The sequence below is a fragment of the Panicum virgatum genome, chromosome 1N, assembly GCF_016808335.1.
Source record: "Panicum virgatum strain AP13 chromosome 1N, P.virgatum_v5, whole genome shotgun sequence".
Lineage (NCBI taxonomy): Eukaryota > Viridiplantae > Streptophyta > Magnoliopsida > Poales > Poaceae > Panicum > Panicum virgatum.
Window position 1 is genome coordinate 21,656,979 of NC_053145.1, and position 17,959 is coordinate 21,674,937.

At 42.5% G+C, this 17,959-nt stretch overlaps 2 protein-coding genes across 10 annotated transcripts; one reads left to right on the forward strand and one right to left on the reverse strand.

Annotated features, from left to right (window-relative positions):
- The first annotated feature begins 1,150 nt into the window (after positions 1-1,150).
- LOC120655515 (probable lactoylglutathione lyase, chloroplastic) lies at positions 1,151-3,251 on the forward strand. 2 transcript variants are annotated; one of them, XM_039933370.1, is made up of 9 exons: positions 1,151-1,363; positions 1,455-1,647; positions 1,755-1,879; positions 1,987-2,051; positions 2,164-2,376; positions 2,472-2,519; positions 2,602-2,709; positions 2,794-2,948; positions 3,025-3,251. In XM_039933370.1, exons 1-9 carry the CDS (start codon positions 1,267-1,269, stop codon positions 3,071-3,073), a joined length of 1,053 nt encoding a protein of 350 aa, XP_039789304.1. In that variant the 5' UTR covers positions 1,151-1,266; the 3' UTR covers positions 3,074-3,251. The 2 variants fall into 2 exon arrangements, with proteins under 2 accessions (XP_039789304.1, XP_039789305.1); XM_039933371.1 differs by having other exon boundaries at positions 2,794-2,934.
- Positions 3,252-3,695: 444 nt separating this feature from the next.
- Positions 3,696-17,008, reverse strand: LOC120655513 (casein kinase 1-like protein 3). 8 transcript variants are annotated; one of them, XM_039933363.1, is made up of 19 exons: positions 16,690-17,005; positions 16,566-16,606; positions 14,310-14,379; positions 14,072-14,220; positions 13,216-13,311; positions 13,071-13,141; positions 12,886-12,947; positions 12,635-12,698; positions 12,239-12,323; positions 12,026-12,152; positions 11,826-11,908; positions 11,577-11,631; positions 11,248-11,372; positions 10,257-10,466; positions 8,168-8,260; positions 6,593-6,717; positions 6,253-6,314; positions 5,829-6,136; positions 3,696-4,967 (listed from the first exon to the last, which is right to left on the reverse strand). In XM_039933363.1, exons 1-14 carry the CDS (start codon positions 16,763-16,765, stop codon positions 10,311-10,313), a joined length of 1,260 nt encoding a protein of 419 aa, XP_039789297.1. In that variant the 5' UTR covers positions 16,766-17,005; the 3' UTR covers positions 3,696-4,967; positions 5,829-6,136; positions 6,253-6,314; positions 6,593-6,717; positions 8,168-8,260; positions 10,257-10,310. The 8 variants fall into 8 exon arrangements, with proteins under 8 accessions (XP_039789297.1, XP_039789298.1, XP_039789296.1 ...); XM_039933362.1 differs by having other exon boundaries at positions 3,705-4,967; positions 6,253-6,402; XM_039933364.1 differs by lacking the exon at positions 6,253-6,314.
- Positions 17,009-17,959: the final 951 nt, after the last annotated feature.

Here is a 17,959-nt window from a genome sequence, read left to right on the forward strand (position 1 = left end):
GGAGAGATTAAGAGGCTAGCTAAAAAACAAAAGTTTTCGAAATTGAGTGGTAAACCAATAGACTCTTTAAAACTGGACTCTCCATTACAGTGCCAGTGACCCCACATGTCATACTCATTCCTTATCTTCTTCTTTCCCCACCTCTCTCCTATCGCTCCCGATAGGCAAGCCACTGTGCCGCCGCCTCCTGCTACCCGTCACCCTCCTCCTTGCCTGCACGGCTGCACCACAGCCGCCACTCTCCTCACGCTCACGTTCCTTCTCGGCCAGTCGGCTTCCAGCTTCCCACACTGCTCCCCTACGGCAGTGGCCTCCTCACCTCTAGCTGCGGCCTCCGCTGCAAGCCGCTCGGCGTTCACCCGGGCCTCTAGCCGCGGCCTCCGCTGCAAGCCGCTCGGCGTTCACCCGGGCCTCCCACAACCGCGTGGCCTAGTTGCAGGCGCCCGCACGCTTGAGGCCATTGACGAGGTTGGACTTGGTGCGGGGATGGCACTCGATGCGACGGCGAGGGTGGCGATGGTGCTCGACGGCAGGCAGCCTGAGGCGGCTGGGGCGGTGCGAGGAGTCTCCCCCGGGCCACGGGAGACGGCGAGCGGGACAGGCTCGATCGGATTTTTTTTTTTTGCCTAGCGAGGGGGAGGAAATACAGAGCATGATAGCTAGGTGAGTAAAATATAGAGTTTGTCGGATCCGATTTTTTGTGAAGTTTTTTTTTCTAACTCACGAGGGATACAGAGTCTCTTAGAGATGGCCTTAGAACTGAGCGAGTATATAGAACATGTATATCTAAGGACATGGTAATACACAAAGCCTAGTTTTTTTTGAACTTGAGGACATCGTGCGGCAGTACAGTGGCGCTGGCCTTCCTATTAGGTCTAAGTGATTTCTTAACCCCGGGTTTATTATTAGTCTCGAGATTATCCCAACAAAATCTGGTTCTTATATATATATATATATATATATATATATATATATATATATATATATATATATATATATATATATATATATGAGCCTGCGGGTTCCAGGTTGACACGTGTCTTCACCCACCCAGCTCAACCGGTTTTCCGTAGCAGTCACTCTAGGTGGTCTACCGTCTCCACCTGCAGCCTTCCGCGCCAAATATCTGGCTGCAGCAAGCGGCCAGGAAACGAAGGATAGCCCGAGAAAGGGGCGCCAACCAAAAGAGGCCGCCACAGCAGCCCGGCCACACAACACAAGCACGTACGCACGCACGTGGCACCTACCACCACGCACGACGCAGTGATGAGGGCTCTCCCGGCGACGGCCGGCCGCGGGGCGGTGGCCTGCGCCGCCGCGCCCGTCCCCCGGAGGTCCCTGCTCCTCTCCACCGCCGCCGCAGGTGGTTCAATTTACCACTCGCTCCGACTGTACCACCACCACTGCAGTGTCGCCTGAGCTCAGGTGTGTGTGGCGTGTTTCTTTGCAAGCAGGTGCGGCGCTGAACGCGGAGCAGCTGCCGCTGCGGCTGACCGGGGGCGCGGCGGCGAAGATCCGGGCCCCGGCGGACGCGGCGCAGGCGGTCACCTTCACCAGCACGGACGACGCCCTGGCGTGGACCAACAAGGACAACCGGCGCCTCCTCCACGTCGTCTACCGCGTCGGCGACCTCGACAAGACAATCAAGTACGTAGCAAACATGTGATCGATGTGTATCTCTCTACCACAAGACATCTCGCTGTGTTTGATCTGATGTTCTCCCGGCCGGCCTGCTCCGGGGCAATGCAATGCAGGTTCTACACCGAGTGCCTGGGGATGAAGGTGCTGAGGAAGAGGGACATCCCCGAGGAGAAGTACACCAACGCGTTCCTCGGCTACGGGCCCGAGGACTCGCACTTCGCCATCGAGCTCGCTTACAGTTAGTGACTCTGCTTGCATTGCTGGTCATTGCCCTATGAACACACCACCTGTAATGCAAGTTGGAGGATGCTCATGGTAGATCCACACAATCTCCACCCTTTGCAGACTACGGGGTCGACAAGTACGACATCGGCGCAGGTTTCGGCCATTTCGGTATCGGAGTCAATGATGTAAGGATCCACATATAAACCTTTATTTGCCGTCAATCGCTGAAATTAAGTTGGTCAATCAACTAGAACCGTGCTTGGATATTTATTGAAATCTTGATGATTGGTGTTTCAGGTGGCCAAGACAGTTGAGCTCGTGAGAGCAAAGGGAGGCAAGGTGACCAGGGAGCCCGGGCCTGTCAAGGGCGGCAAGACCGTGATCGCCTTCGTCGAGGACCCTGACGGCTACAAGTTTGAGATCCTTGAGAGGCCGGGCACCCCGGAGCCCCTGTGCCAGGTCATGCTCCGCGTCGGCGATCTCGACCGCGCCATAAGCTTCTACGAGAAGGTAGCCTGTAGGCACTGGTCATCACAATTCCTGAACCACTGCAACACACTGCCTGATCAGTTGCTCACTGTTGTCCTGCTTGCCCGTGATGTCAGGCTTGTGGCATGGAGCTGTTACGGAAGAGAGATAATCCTGAATACAAGGTGACCAAGTGTACTTTCACCCTTAACCAACTCCCATCTAGTGCATTCCAAGACGTGTATTCACGGAGAAGTGCTTCTGCAGTATACGGTGGCCATGATGGGGTACGGGCCTGAAGAGAAGAATGCAGTCCTGGAGCTGACCTACAACTACGGCGTCTCCGAGTACGCCAAGGGGAACGCGTACGCGCAGGTATGAGATGTGGATTGCCTGCATCTCGATCAGTTGAACAACTCTTGAGGCTGAAATCTGGACATCAACACGCGCCACACGCAGATCGCCATCGGCACCGACGATGTCTACAAGACGGCCGAGGTGGTGAAGCTGTTCGGGGGGCAGGTGGTGAGGGAGCCGGGGCCATTGCCGGGGATCAGCACCAAGATCACGGCCATCCTGGACCCTGATGGCTGGAAATCGGTACCAGGCTCCAGGCTCGTTCTGATGTGTTCGTCTCAAATAATCTGCCAGTCAGAACGAGCTAAAGCTGTTTCATCTCCCATTGCGCAGGTGTTTGTCGACAACATTGACTTTGCCAAGGAGCTGGAGTAGTCTGTAGCCATGGAGAGCGAAATGTTTTTGTTTCCTCTTTGTTCATCGGATCATGCCTCGCGGCGCTCGTACATACGCCTTGCAAAATGATCCTTTGTGAACCAAGAAACAGAGGACGCTGGGACAGGGACATAGCTGCTCCAAAGATATCAAAAAAAATACAAAGCTGACTATTAGTTCCAACAGGTCTAGGCTAATTTTCTGTGAGATGTGGCGAATAGTTCAAAGCATGAATAATTAAATTGGGGGGCAGAAACACATTTCTAATGTAGACGCTTACACAAGTATACTACACAATAACACTAAATTAGCAACACACGTCGGTTGGTTAAAGTTTGCGATCACTGATAAAACAGTTAGCCACCACCAATTTAGCGATGCCACCACGTCTTAAGAGATTAGGGCTGGCATCTTGAGATTAAAGACATCATAGACGTCTAATTACCGAGGGATATGTTGGCTACTATACAATAAGGTAACAAGTCCGTTTTAGCACTCGAACTCTTATACAAACACAACAACTACACAACCTTTTGTCCCAAGCAAGTTAGGGTAGGCTATGATCGCCTAATTTTAACGCCCATACATATAACAATCAATTAGTGTTGCCACGCCACTCGAATAGCTCAGGGATCAAATTTTGACAGTATTGAAGATTGAGGGAGCATATTTAAGCGACATTAAAGTTTATTTATAGTCAAATATTGATGGATAGAAGAGCGGTGCTAGAAATAATCTAGTAAAAATGTGAGTAACCGTGCGGGACAATTGTATAGATTTGCTGAGACCCAACGACCATGAAACAGTTGCCAATATACATACGTGGTAATAGTCAATGGGGATAGGTGGATCAACGCATTACTTTGTATTACGAGCACCAACCTGCACCACCGTCCACAGGTGAAGTCACGAGCTCATCTCCAACCAACCGTTTCTGGTACTTGTCTACTTGGAATTTCATACCCACATCTGTAGGTAACAAAACAAACAGGTCCCACTGCAATCCTGTGCACAATTCTGCCACTGGCAGGTCCACAGGTTGGTTGTGGACGCCGAGTAGCAGAGCTGACTCTGCCCTGAGCGTCAACCGTCAAACATAAAGCTCCAGCAGTGCCACAAAGAATTAAGGATCCATTCTCCAAAGGTCATTGCTGCTCACATACCCAGTCCCTACTACACAGCTCCATTTATGCAAAACCACCACACCATTGGTCAGACCAGACCGTTGAGGCTGGCACACAAGCACCACAGCAGTGAAGATGATGGCCTCCGCAGACACCAGGAATACAAGGTGATACAATCTACTTCGACAACCACTCCACCTCAACAGCATGTATGCTCATATCTGAAGTTCTGCAGTCCGCTGGTAAAGTTGGGGTACACCCTGAAGACAGGAATTAAGTGCTGGAATTAGCCTACAAGTGTAACTTGAGTACGAAAGAAGAAACACATGTGCTCTGGTATACAATGTTGATCCCTCCGCACTGCAATCAGGTAAGCAGTTGTGCAGCTCAACTCTGAGATTCATGCTGCGTTAAAGCTGATCACCAATGGTACCAAAAACATCTACAAGACCACCAAGGTGGTGAAGCTGGTTGGAGGGCAGGTGGTGCATGAGCTAGGGCTATTACCAGGAGAACCAGTATCACCTATGTTCCTCTGCTTCAAGCTGGTCTACAAAGAATGTTTTTGTTGAAACGTAGTCAGTTCAAACGTACACTATTCATCTCTTTTTATGCATTTGACAACACTGATCAAACGTGCACCATTCATCTCTTTTTATGCATTTGACAACACTGACTTGCCAAAACACTGGGGTAACCTTGTCAGTGGAATTGTTTTTTTTCACTTCGGTTCATTGGCTTGTGACATCTCTGTGCATACAAATGAGTTCATAAACCCTGCAAAAAAGATTTGTCTCAATAAGAATAAGGGTATATACTATATAGAGACTTAGCCAGCTCCAGTTGCAAAAATACCAAAGATTGCAAAGCTGAGACTGATGATGCACAAGAACTATTAATTTGATCTGCTGCTGTTCAAATCTTACACAAGTTTTAAAGTTTGAGTAAATTGGTCAGCCCTGAATTTAGAATATAGCAGACTTTTTTTGTTGCCTTAAGAAACTAACAGAGATACCTCCACTATTACATATACTTCAAGTTCTTAAAATTTAAGAATGTAACAGCACTTCTACACTTAATAGGAGACAAGTGAACCAGCATGGAATCCAATTGAAAAATGGTATTTTATATACTAGATGGGAGGATGAATACCGAAATTATTCAACAGTGTAAACATGCAATCATGCCGATCACAGTTCACTTCAACTTGGAATGAACCAAACTGCTTCGAAGCCACAAAGATGGAAACCACCAAGCGACAACCATTACGCATGAGAAAATCTCTTAATAATTACTCCCTCCATTCCAAATTATTAGTCGTTTTGGCTTTTCTAAATACATTGATTTTGCTATGTATCTAGACATGATATTTATCTAGATACATAGCAAAAACTATGCATCTAGAAAAGTGAAAACGACTAATAATTTGGGACAGAGGGAGTAATTTTCAGTTTATAGTACATTCACATTGCAAGGAAATTCATAACCATTGGCTACAAAATAGGCACAAGAAAATGGCAAAGGTGGTAGAACTCTCATAATGTTATGAGCAGTCCATGCATGCCTCCCATTCAAACAAATCACATGAAAAAAACCATGTCAGTGCCAGATGCACTGCATGACATGTTGATGGTTTACCTCCTCTCAAACAGATTGGTGTAGATTGAGTTGCAATAACCTTTACCCTGAGCCCTTGAGCTGCAGTATGTAGCTCTTGAAAGTTTAATATAGTAACAGGGATGAACAAGCTTGATCAATTTTCACATGCCTAAGCATTTGTTGGCAGATAGGCAAACGGGTGAAGCAGCGAAAAACAGTCAGCGGTTCATGCATGCAAACCAAATCATAAACTTCCTAGATTCTTCTACGGAATCTTTGTATGGTTCGATTTAGTGCCATACACATTGGAAGCTGCACCCAATCCAAGTTGAATATCATGTCATCTTCTGCAAGTAAATAATTTGTCAGAACCAAGTGAAATATGGTCAGAAAAATATTACGGCATGACAATTTCAGTTAATTGTAACAAAGTGTGACAAATAACAACACCAAATTGTCTTACATGTTAAACAAGTTGCACGTCGCAAACTGGGTAGAGCACACACATTTCCCTGCTGCTGGCCCCTAATTAAAATGAAAGCTATCCTGGTGAAATTCCCTTATTTTCTTTAAGCATGGAATACATGCATCATTATTATATTTGGAAAGGACCCTGAATCAACGAGCCCAGACAAATGAGGGGTTACAATGTATCCACTTGTATAAAATACAAAATAGATTGCTGAGATCCCTAAGCACGTTCCATATTATCCACAGACGGAAAAGAATAATAAGACCAGAACAACAACTGATGCTGAATTCATAATCAGCACCAACCAATATTTCTGGTTGGTAGTAATCACCTCAAGCAATACAGATGTCCCCACAAAAACCTGACAGCTATTTTCCTTTCAGCAATGGCTTCATGCATCAGGAATAAACACATATAACTTTGACCAGGATTCTTCCAAAAACCACATCAGGCAGCCTACAATCGCAGATATAGAGGTCATTAAGAAATTCAGAATGAATATTAGTGACCCTAATAGCACAACAGACAAAGTTAAGACATCCAAAACTATAAAACCTATTTCCATCTTACACTTAGACCAAAGAAGCATTGGAGGGAAAAAAATGATTAGATTACCAATAGTTATTATCCCTGAGCATATCTTAAATGCATGCATAAAAACAAGGGCGCTGAGCGCCCAGACGTCCGATGGGAAATTTCCAATCGGACGGACTCAACGTATGCAACATCGAAAATTAGCGTTTGCAACATCAAAGCACATTGAAAAATTTTATTATCCATCCATCAAATGATGAGAAAAAAACCCGCCGCAACATATGTTTCATGTTGCATGGAATATTCTAAATCCCTCGATGAAAATGCAACATCCAGATAAAAACACTTGCAACATGCGTGTGAAACACGTGCAACATTGCAATATCCAAATCTACTTTTGCAACATCCCCATGAAACAATTGCAACATTATTTTAAAACATTTGAAACACGTGAAACATGCAACAAACCCTAGCAAAAACAGAGGAGGATGGTAAGTTGGGGAGCTCGCGCCACCGAAGGAGCTCGCTGTCGTGGAGGTCGCGCCGTCAGGGGAGCTCGCACGGCCTCATGCGCCGCTACCCCGGAGCTTTGCCGCGCCGCCGGCAAACGAGCTCGAGCTTCGGCGTGGCCGCGCCACCGACAGAGCGAGCTGGAGCTTCGCTGTTGACCGAGCGAGCTCTCTGCCCGCGCCGCACCCGGCCGCGCGAGCCTCGAGCTCCTGCCCCGCGCCGCCATGGCCGCAGCCTGGCAGGGTCAGGCATGCCGCAGTTGGCAAGGGGCTGTGCGGGAGCAGGCTAGGGTGGGAGGCTATCGACAGGAGCAGCAAGCAGCGGCTGGGAAGGAGTCCGGTTTTTGTTTGGCGTCAGACACCCGAAGTATAGCATTACCGTAAAAACAATGTAAAGTCAAAGGAATGTAATTTTTTGAGGGATATAGGAACCAACACACATATTTTTACATGGGAAGTAGAAGGAGCCTTTATGTTTATGAACAAAATCTTTAAAGATATACACCTTATTATAATTTCGATTGATGGAAGCAGCATAATCATACCGAACACATGGTTCGCAAAACACAGGAAAGGAACAGTTTTGAGACAGGAAATCATATAGCAGTTCTAAAAAACTTACAAAGAAAGGGCCGAATGCCATGAAAAAGGTCCCTTTTATGCTTTCGGCATTATTTATAGACAGTTTCGAAGTAGAAAACTGACAATGCAGCAGTTCTCAAATAAAATTTATCAGAAAAAAAACAAAGAAAGATCCAACTGTCATAAACTGTTCCTTTTGTGTTCTCGGCCCTCATACTCAAAGGTTAGACTGTCACAAACTACATTCCTTTTGTGTTTTTAGCAACTAATTTTATACTTACCCCAGCACATTGCGGACCAAGTTGTTACCATGCCAATAAAGTCCCAGGAAAATATTGGCTGTCTGGGTGGTGAACAAAATCATCTCTTAAAGTCTGCCAAAAAAAAAGTGGAATTACAAAATCAGGGATTATATAGTTTCCATGGCTACCAAAATTACAAAACAAATGGTGTCATTTCTCTTTACATTTGTCCTCAAGTTCATTGTCATCCTAAATCAGGTTCCATGAAAATAGCAGTTCAAAATAAGTGGTTGTTTAATCCTAGCCAAGTATTAACCATTCTAAAACCTCAGTGTCATACTAAGACAATAACTGATTACAGCACAATTCTTGTAATGAGAAACATTTGGCAAGAATTGGAAGGGTGAGGTCAGTAGTAGTCTTCAAAAGATTAGCCAAGATTTAGCAAGAAAATTAACTTGACTTAAAAGCAAAAATGGAATTGTACCAATTTTGCAATGTTTTAAAGGCGCCAAGGTGAGCTGGGTACACCTGGACACCTAGGCGACGCTTAGGCGGCAAGGCATGGCTGTTTCCCAAGGCGAGCTGGGTCCGCCTGGACACCTAGGCGTCGCCTTTAGAACTTTACAATTTTGTGTAAGAAAACAAGTATAGGCTAAAGCTAAGCTACAAAATTATGTTAAACTATATGATGCGCTTCCAGCCAAACATCATCTTACTCCCCAAAAGGGTATCTTCCAATATCAAATGTTTCCCTAAATGTTTTAGTCATTACTGTGATTAATTACGCATAGCTAGACATGGACGCTTCTATGTAAAGTGTAAAACAGCTAGGGTCAACAATTTAATGAGCCATTAAGAACTTGCAAATTTCTATTCAGGGTGAGCTGGCCTTCCAGAAGATATTCATATATACATATTATAGGCATAACAAGGCTTTTCTTTGCTGATAGGAAACCTCCTAATTGTGACAGGAAATATTTTGCACACATATTAACTGCTCCACAACATAGCAGTTCAAAAAAAGAAGGTTGTCTATTGCTAGCAAAGTTTTGCCATGCTAAAATCTTAGTGTAACATAATCAGTAATTATTCAAGTTTTGGCAAGCAAATGAAATTGGGCGACAATAAAAAGGGAATGTAACAAAATTTGGGAAGTAACAAACGGAGACCAAGTCTGGTCAAGCTACCAATTTTGGTTTAGGAATTGTGCTAATTCTAAAATGTTAGATACTTTGATATTGAATGATAAATCAATGTGTTTGGGCAACATTCAAAACAGCAGATATCAGATCATATCATTCCAGCACATCAAAACAAATTAGAAGCTTGGTTTAGGAAAGTTAAGATTGTATGAACTTTGACAGCTAGGAAGTAGATATGTTCAAAAAAAGAAAAACAGCCTGTTACGACCTCTTTGTTTCGCTTCTCAAGAGAAATTTAGTGGGAACATCTTTAGATAAAAAAGGAAACTTTGACAAAATATGGTGAATACTCTCCATTATGACCTGTTCTGCATCATAGCAAATCCAAATAGACGATTGCTTAATGGCAACCATGCTTACCATGACAAAACATGGGCTATAACCAGCTGTTATAGTTATACTAGGTACATGCTCACCAATTAGCCTGATTGAGCTATAACCAACAGACTAGCGACACTTGTATGCGCATTTTGTGTCCTAAAACAATTCTTGAAACATGCCTATTTATTTTTGTGCCCACTCTAGCTTTTAATTATATTTGGAATATTCGGCATCTTAACTTATTTATTCTTATTCAATATTCAATATGCTTTGCAGTCACTTTTCAATTGATTTTGGATTGTAGGATTCGATCTGTTGGCCTAGCTCAATCTCAGGGTTTGTTTTGGAACATATTTTTATTTGATATCCCTGATACTTGTTCAGCGCACCACAAATCATTGCAATAATCATTATAACCTAGCTTGCAAGCATCCACAAAGTACAAGGATGCAACCTTAATATCTTATGTCCTTAACCCACTATATGGGGAGAGTATTCAGCTGGAAACAAAACTTGCCGCATGTAAGCAGGGAAAACACCAATACAACTGTCAACAAATACCCTGAAGATGCAAGACATAGTAGCATCGAAGGTAATCTCACCAACTGTTTACTGAATGTCCCCCATGCATTTATAGGAACTAAATGATCCAAAGGTCAAATGTGGTTAGAGGGCCCAGGACTGTAACTTCCACGAGTATGTGGATCGAAAGACCCATATGTTTTTGAGATAGCCGCAGTGTTCCTCGGAGCATCAACACGGCCAAATGATGTGGATTGCTTTAATGCATTATCAGGACCAGCAGCCACTCTCTGCAATGGAAAATGGGGAGATTCCAAAAGATATGTAAATTATAACTTTAGGCCTAACAGGTCATAATCTGTAAATAGCTGTGAAGAAAACCAGAATGACTCTTAAATTAAAATAGTACGAAAAATATGTATAAGTGGACGGCCAAACTTATGCTAAAACTTAAGAAAGTTCAGCATCATCACAATAAGAAAGTTCAGCACCATCAACAAGCAGAGAGGTGAGCACTACATTTTTATAGTTGAACCACTCAAATCTGCTGCCCTCTCTCAAAAGTGCCTCATGCACAAACCTCATGGAGATTCACACTCAAAAAGCCCTTCCAGTATTGTTCTCTCTCAAATATTGTAAGAGGAAGCACACAATCACAAATGCATTTACATAGCAAGCTACATGTTTCTCTCTGCCTTTTCTATGCTCAATACCCACAGACAAAATCAGGTGGCGAACTCATTACTCATACTCAACTACCATATGCATGCACTAAACACACTCACAACTAACATCACTAACATGTGCACCATGCACATGCAGATGTTATAACCAAACCTACATGCTGGGGCCAATTGACCTTTTATCCACTACAGCTAAACTCATGGCACACACTAACGACTTATCTGTGCTTAGATTGCTTCCCAAGCAACTCTGCATTCCAGCGTGCACTAATTCTCACCATGCAACACTTTTAAACTCCTACACTTGATGTGCGCATAGTCCCATGCATACAAACATGACTAAGTACATCAAGTTATAACCAACACTTGTTAAATAAACTTGGCTTACCAATCTATCATGATGCAGATTATTTGAACGGCTATTTTCAGCACTGGGCTTCAATTGCATTCTGATTGCCGGGCGTTGCTCTGCTTCAACCAGACCTGAAGCTTCAACCGGGCGTACAACATTAACTGAAAGAGGTATATATTATAGACATGCAATGTAAAATGCCATACTGTAGAAGTTACAACTAAGTGTACATTATCATGACAAATTTCCAACGACACAAAATAGAAGAATTACACAAAACAATTTAAATCCAGTAAAGAAAGGAAATGACTAGAAAAAGCATACTATTTTGATACTAAATGGAAATAATTTGTGCGATCTGCTACCTTTGTGCTTGTCCACATTCGTTGTAACTGGACGGCTGCTTGCACCCGCATCTTGCTGCCATTTGGTGCGATAAAAATCAGGAAAGGTGCTAAAACATACTTCATCACAAATATAACATTGGGAAAAAATACGTTCAGTTCATTGGTTGCATCAAATCATATTAAAATGTATTACTGATTACTTTCTGAAAACCTTTCAGCATATTGCAAATAAAATTGATTAAAAATGTTAACTCAATCAGTACTCACTGAGCATCCTTGTTTAGCCTTAGCCTTCTGGGATTGCTTACACTTTAACAAAGTCCAGTCGTAGACATAATCAAACTGATAGCCTGGAGAAGGCAAGATAATAAACAAGTTATTTTCTCAAATATATAATAAACAAGTTATCAAGCTATTTATTATAAAAGACTTGATGGGATTTTGGACACTAGAACTTGAAATGTTACCTTCACGGTCAAACAAATCTCGAAAGAGCCGTCTCAAGAAACTATAATCGGGCCGCTGATCAAATGTCAGAGAATGGCAATAGTGGAAATAGGAAGCGAATTCCACAGGATGGGATTTACATAAAGCCTGTAATTAAATAACAAACACCCATGAGTACTCTTCCAATCAAAGGAGTAAACATTAATAAATGTAAAACATGTTGCTCAAGCAACCTCAATAGGAGTCGAAAGCTTCTTCTCACTTATTTTGTCATACTTTTGTTTCTTCGTGGCTGCTTTCAAGCCCTGCCAAGGAAGGCTGAACACAACATATAGTTAGTTACACCAAATCCATTAATGTTTCATACACAAGCACGAGGATACATCAAAATCAAGATCAACAATAATTGGCATATTCACCAGTGGTTTTCAGATGAAAATATTGATGTAAGCCAACTGTACGACTTATTTTGGAATAACAGTATAAATAATCTCCAAAGGATGATTACTTTATGTCCAACAAGTTACAGAAAGACATGGTTTTCAGTAATGAACACTACACATGCAACATTATTCTGATATAATAGTAAGATAAAACACAGTAGGCAGATCATTAACAGGAAATCATACCTTCCCCTGAGGAAGTACAGAAGAACGTATCCAATGGATTCCAAATCATCTCTACGGCTTTGCTCTGGTAACAAAAAAGTAAGTGATAATGGTGCCAAAGGAAAATTCTAACAAGAAATGCTCATAATTATATTCAGTAGTCTATGAAACTTACTGCTGCGATTATAGTGTTACAATACACATGTACAAAATACAACCATTCAAGACCACACCAAGAGATAAGTATCAAATAGACTGACTGTATTACTCACCAATCCCAAGATGAGTGTTGCGACTAGCGTAGCGAGCTGTGCCTGTCAAGTTTTTATTTTCTCTGCAAAAACAAGCAAGCATATAAGATAAACATGTATTACCACAATTCTGAAATGTGTAAAAGCACAGAAAAAAAATAAAAAATGTTCAGGGAGAAATATGTGATTCACAATTATTGGCTCACCTATAAGGTATATGGCGATTGGTGGTTGAGTCACGATATCTCTTGGCGAGCCCAAAGTCAATGACATAAACCTGAGAGTTTGGCCACAATACAATCACGATAAACATACATGTTACCATGTGTCACTAGCAAACTGATTACAAACCTGATTAGCTTTTCGACCAAGACCCATGAGGAAGTTATCAGGCTTGATGTCTCTGTGCAGATAACCTTTAGAATGCATAAATTCTATTCTTGTTATCTGCCGTAGTAAATGAAAAAAAAAATCAGCTCTAACCAACCCACTACAACATGGGTATACAAGGACATGACATGCACAAGGACAAAGTTAAGTGTATGCCAACTAGTTTCACAGTTTTGCTCGTGTGTCATCCCAAACTAGCAATTTGTGTGTAAGCCACTTGAATTCATGTGTGCCACTGGCCACAATTTGTGTGTATGCCACTTGAGTTTGAGTGTATGCCACTACCTAGTGGCACACACACGAAGGCAATTGAGGCATCAGTGGACCACACACAAGTTGCAGTGGCATAAGCAAGAATAGCAAATTTAGGATGCTGTGTCAGTGCGGACTATATGGAGCAAAAGAATCACAGGCAAGCATGTTTGCAGTTGCAGCACGCGTAACCACATGCTGTGATGGTGTCAATAGCAAAATGTGAAATAGTGCCTCCCTCACAACAATTATTTAGGGTCATTGAGGTCTTTTGGATCAACTGCGCAACTTAAGTGCAGACTTCATCAACAATTTCTTTTGTGGGAGAAACTTATCTAACATTAATTTTAAAAACATGCATTCATTTATTTAACGGCATGAAATGAATTTGCTAATTGAAAACTTGGTGCCATGAAATCTTCTACCCCTACACTCTGACATATGATAACTGCAGCAGAGCACCGTAAAATATAGCAGCTCCCACAGGAAATGAGGAAATAAAATTAAGTGGTTTGCATCTTTCACAACTTTAACACCATTAGCAAATAGAAATAAGTATTATTACGATCTGATCTGCGAGCATCAAGACTGTCTTCAGTGAGAACCTCCGGCCACAATAAACAAAAAGATCTTCAAGGCTTGGCCCAAGCAAATCAATGACAAGAATATTTTCATCACCATCAATGCCACACCATTTGATGTTTGCAATACCAGCTACATGGAGTCAAAATAGCAACAGTTACAACACATATAATGGTATAACAATCAGTAAAGTTAAATCTGTTTGTAGCTCAAACACATACTCCCTCCCTGAAGAGCATTGTACAGTTTAGCCTCATATAGCAACTGCGGATGATTGGTTTTGCTGCTTTCCTGTACATAACAGTAAATGCAACATAAATTCCCAAGAAAACAAGACAAACATAAATTTACAACATAAATTAATGTATATATGAGTAACAAACTCCTTCCACTGTAACTTCATTACATAATAACTACTTATTACCCAGTCATAATAGATGTAACTTTACAGAGATGTTTCAGATTCACATTATTTTCTGAGGAAACTGTATGCACCTAATTCTTCTATTCATTGCTTATAAGTTGGAGATGAATACAGTCAAATGCAGTTAACAGGGCAGATTCTCCCTGAAAAACTTGACTCCATCCTTGTTATACGTAAACCAAGTTAGATAGCTCAATTTTGGATGGGGGTACTATGGAAAAATCCTTCTTGCCCAAACCAGGCAAAAATGAAATGGAAATTGCTTGGAAAAGATACATAGCTGGCACATAACAAGGATCTTATAGACAATTGCAGCATGACCTATTCACCAACTAAATGTCATGCCGTCATGGCAGTTGAGAAACGGATGAGAAGGGGCCTTCACATCAATGGATATGAGAGCAACAAAGGGATAATCAGGTCAACAGTAGCACCACTAATGGTCCCCGTTAAGTTTTCTGCCATAAGCGGTCAACAGATGGATCTTTCTGTAGATCAGATGCTGCCACTAGTACGTAGCCGCAAATGGTAGTATGGTACTACTCTTCATAACTTGACTACTTGAGGATAAGCCATAGCAGCAGAAGTAGAAGCTACTATGAGACAGTGAGGCACAAAAGGAAGGAGAATCTGGAAGTGGTGCAGCAGACAATTTGGAGTTGTAGACATGCAGTAGGTACTATGGAATGAAAATATCAGGACAAGGAAAAAGAAAATTGGTCTAGAGTAGAGTAGTGGCTCAACTTGTGTTGCTCTCTTGTATGATCTATGTGATATAATGCGAATCATTTTGCAATCCCAGCCACCTAGACTCTTGTGTGTACTGTCTGGCAAACAGTTGGTACTATACCTGGCTGGAGCACCATAAACCCATCCATTTAATTCAAATCAAGCTAACTTAAATTCCTAGCACTGCTACTGCAAAATAGAATATTGTGCAAAGACAGAACAAATACGTAGCAGTGCAGGTACAGAGAGATGAATGAATAGCATGTACAATCCCGAAACAGTAAGAAAATGTTTGACATAATAAGATGTCATGGAGCACCAACTTAACAAAGCCCCCATAAATTCTAGAAGAGAAACCTGTAACACATTACAGCAAAATTCATGCCAACTGTACAAGAAAAATTGCTAAATACTTAAAAATAAAGAGATCAAGGATACATAAAACTGCATCATTGATATATTTGGGAGTAAATTTCCCAGACTAGATAGACATGTGGTTGATGGTTCTGCCAAGATTATCCTTAGCTCAAAAGATAGCACACCAATAATGGAATATTTGGCGTACTCTCAATGTCTGGAGCTGTTCCCTAATACATAAATGTCGAAGACTGTCTACTTAAAAAGTTATACGTAGCATTTATAACAACAGCTACCCTCCATGCCGCATAATACTTTCCTGTTTCACAGGGCCGCGCTTCAATGCAAAGCACTGGGCATAGCGGATAGTAATAATCAATGATATGAAGTAGCATAAGAGAAACTGGATAGAGCCAGAAAAAAAAAAGATTCATAACATGGAATACAAGATCTTTTAACATGGCTTGTTCCATCTATGAGCCTAAGTAGAACTGTGGTGGCGGGAAAATTATTTGACACCACAATAGCCGTTGGAAAATTTAAAACCAGAATATCCAATACAGCGCACTGAAGCAAGACACACATTGAAAACACTGATCCTTTTAGACAGAACAACTCGTAATCATATCGAACCCATGATCGCACAGGATTTGACGTGCAACCTAGTGCTGCTTAGCTTCGTCAAATTAACAGTTCTATAAAACCAGTGGACAAGCCCTAAAAGCAACAAGCAACTCAAAGCTTCTAAAAGTCGGGCTGCACAAGCATGCACAACAAGGCGCAAGCAAACCTACAGAACACACAGCTTCGAGTGTCTAAATGTCGAATCCGCACTACATAATTATCCAGCTCCACCACAGAACCTATCGCATCCCGCAATCGGTGGCACCGGAGGCCGCTAAATCCTAGACGAATCCCAACAAAATCGAAGGAGAGCGGGGGAGGAGGACTGGGGGGAGGTGCTCACGATTTTGACGGCGACGATCTCGTAGGTGTCGACGTGCGTCGCTGGGGACAACGAACAGCACAGCTCGTCAGATCCAGAATACCAAGTGAGGCGAACGACAGGGGAATAGAGATCGGGACCGAACCTAGGTAGATCTCGCCGAAGGAGCCGCTCCCGATCTTGCGCCCGAGCTTGTACTTGCTGCCGACGATCCGATCCATACCCTCCTCCTAGTCCTCTCTCCCAGCTCACCCTGTCTCGGAGCCGCGTCGGAAGGAAGGGGAGCGGGGAATAAACTAGGGTTTGGACTGCTGCGACGAAATGGGGACGGGAGAGAGGGGAGCCAAAGCGGCGGGGTTGAATGAAGCTTCTAGAAGATCGGAATGTGGATTAGATTTGCAGCAGCCAGCCAGCAGGTCTCCCCAAGTCCTCCGGGTCTCGGCCTCCGACCGCACCGCAGTGTACCGTCCGTCTCCCGGAAAGAAAGGCTGACATCAGCGGGAGTTGCCCGATGGTTTTTTTCACAGTAGCTCTGCGGTTCTGCTAAAAAAAGAACTCTGCCGTTCTGATTTAATTCCCCTCTCATGTTAGGCCTGTGAAACTGATCCATTTGATGTTATTTGTGCGGTGCAAGTTAATGTACTATGCCAAATCAGTACAAGTTGATGTTCTTTTTCTGAACTTTGAAGGTGACATGAGCTTGTGCTGCCACCAAACCAGTGCAAATTGGTGGGCTTGAGGACACAATATTGAATGGACGCGCACTATTGCATACATGTATCCATCTCCTCACCTGGCTGTTCATCTCATATAATTTTGCTTGACGTCTAGTTTGAAATTAAATCACGTCTTCGCATCATGGCTCATATATTATGCATAAGTGGGCAAAAAATCTAATGATCCACGAACATAACAACATAATAATACCAATATTTTTAACATGGCTCACATAATTTTAAAGGATTGAATTAAATCGAATTCGGTTCTTCCTCACATATACTAAGGAGCTACACTCTTTTAGAAAGGGAAAACTAACTACTCACAAGATAATTATTAGATAACGTGTATGACTTACTTGGCTTAAAAAGTATAAGATAAGATGATGCTTCGATTCATTACTCAAGTTTGTTCGACAGTTACAGACGCTTTTAGAAGAAAATTATGGCGATCCACAAGCATAATAGCGGGATAATGCTGGTGGTTTTTTTTAAATAGCTTGCTTGGTTTTAAATGTATGCTCTTGTTTTAACATTGTATAGGGCTTCACTGTCATGTGCTACCTAAAAGATATAATGCTAATCTAGAGCTCGTCCATGATTAGATATCATATCATAAATTTGATTTAATGGACTTAGCCCACAACATAATCTACATGCATTCAATTACACAGTAACAAGATAAGGTTGATTTCACTT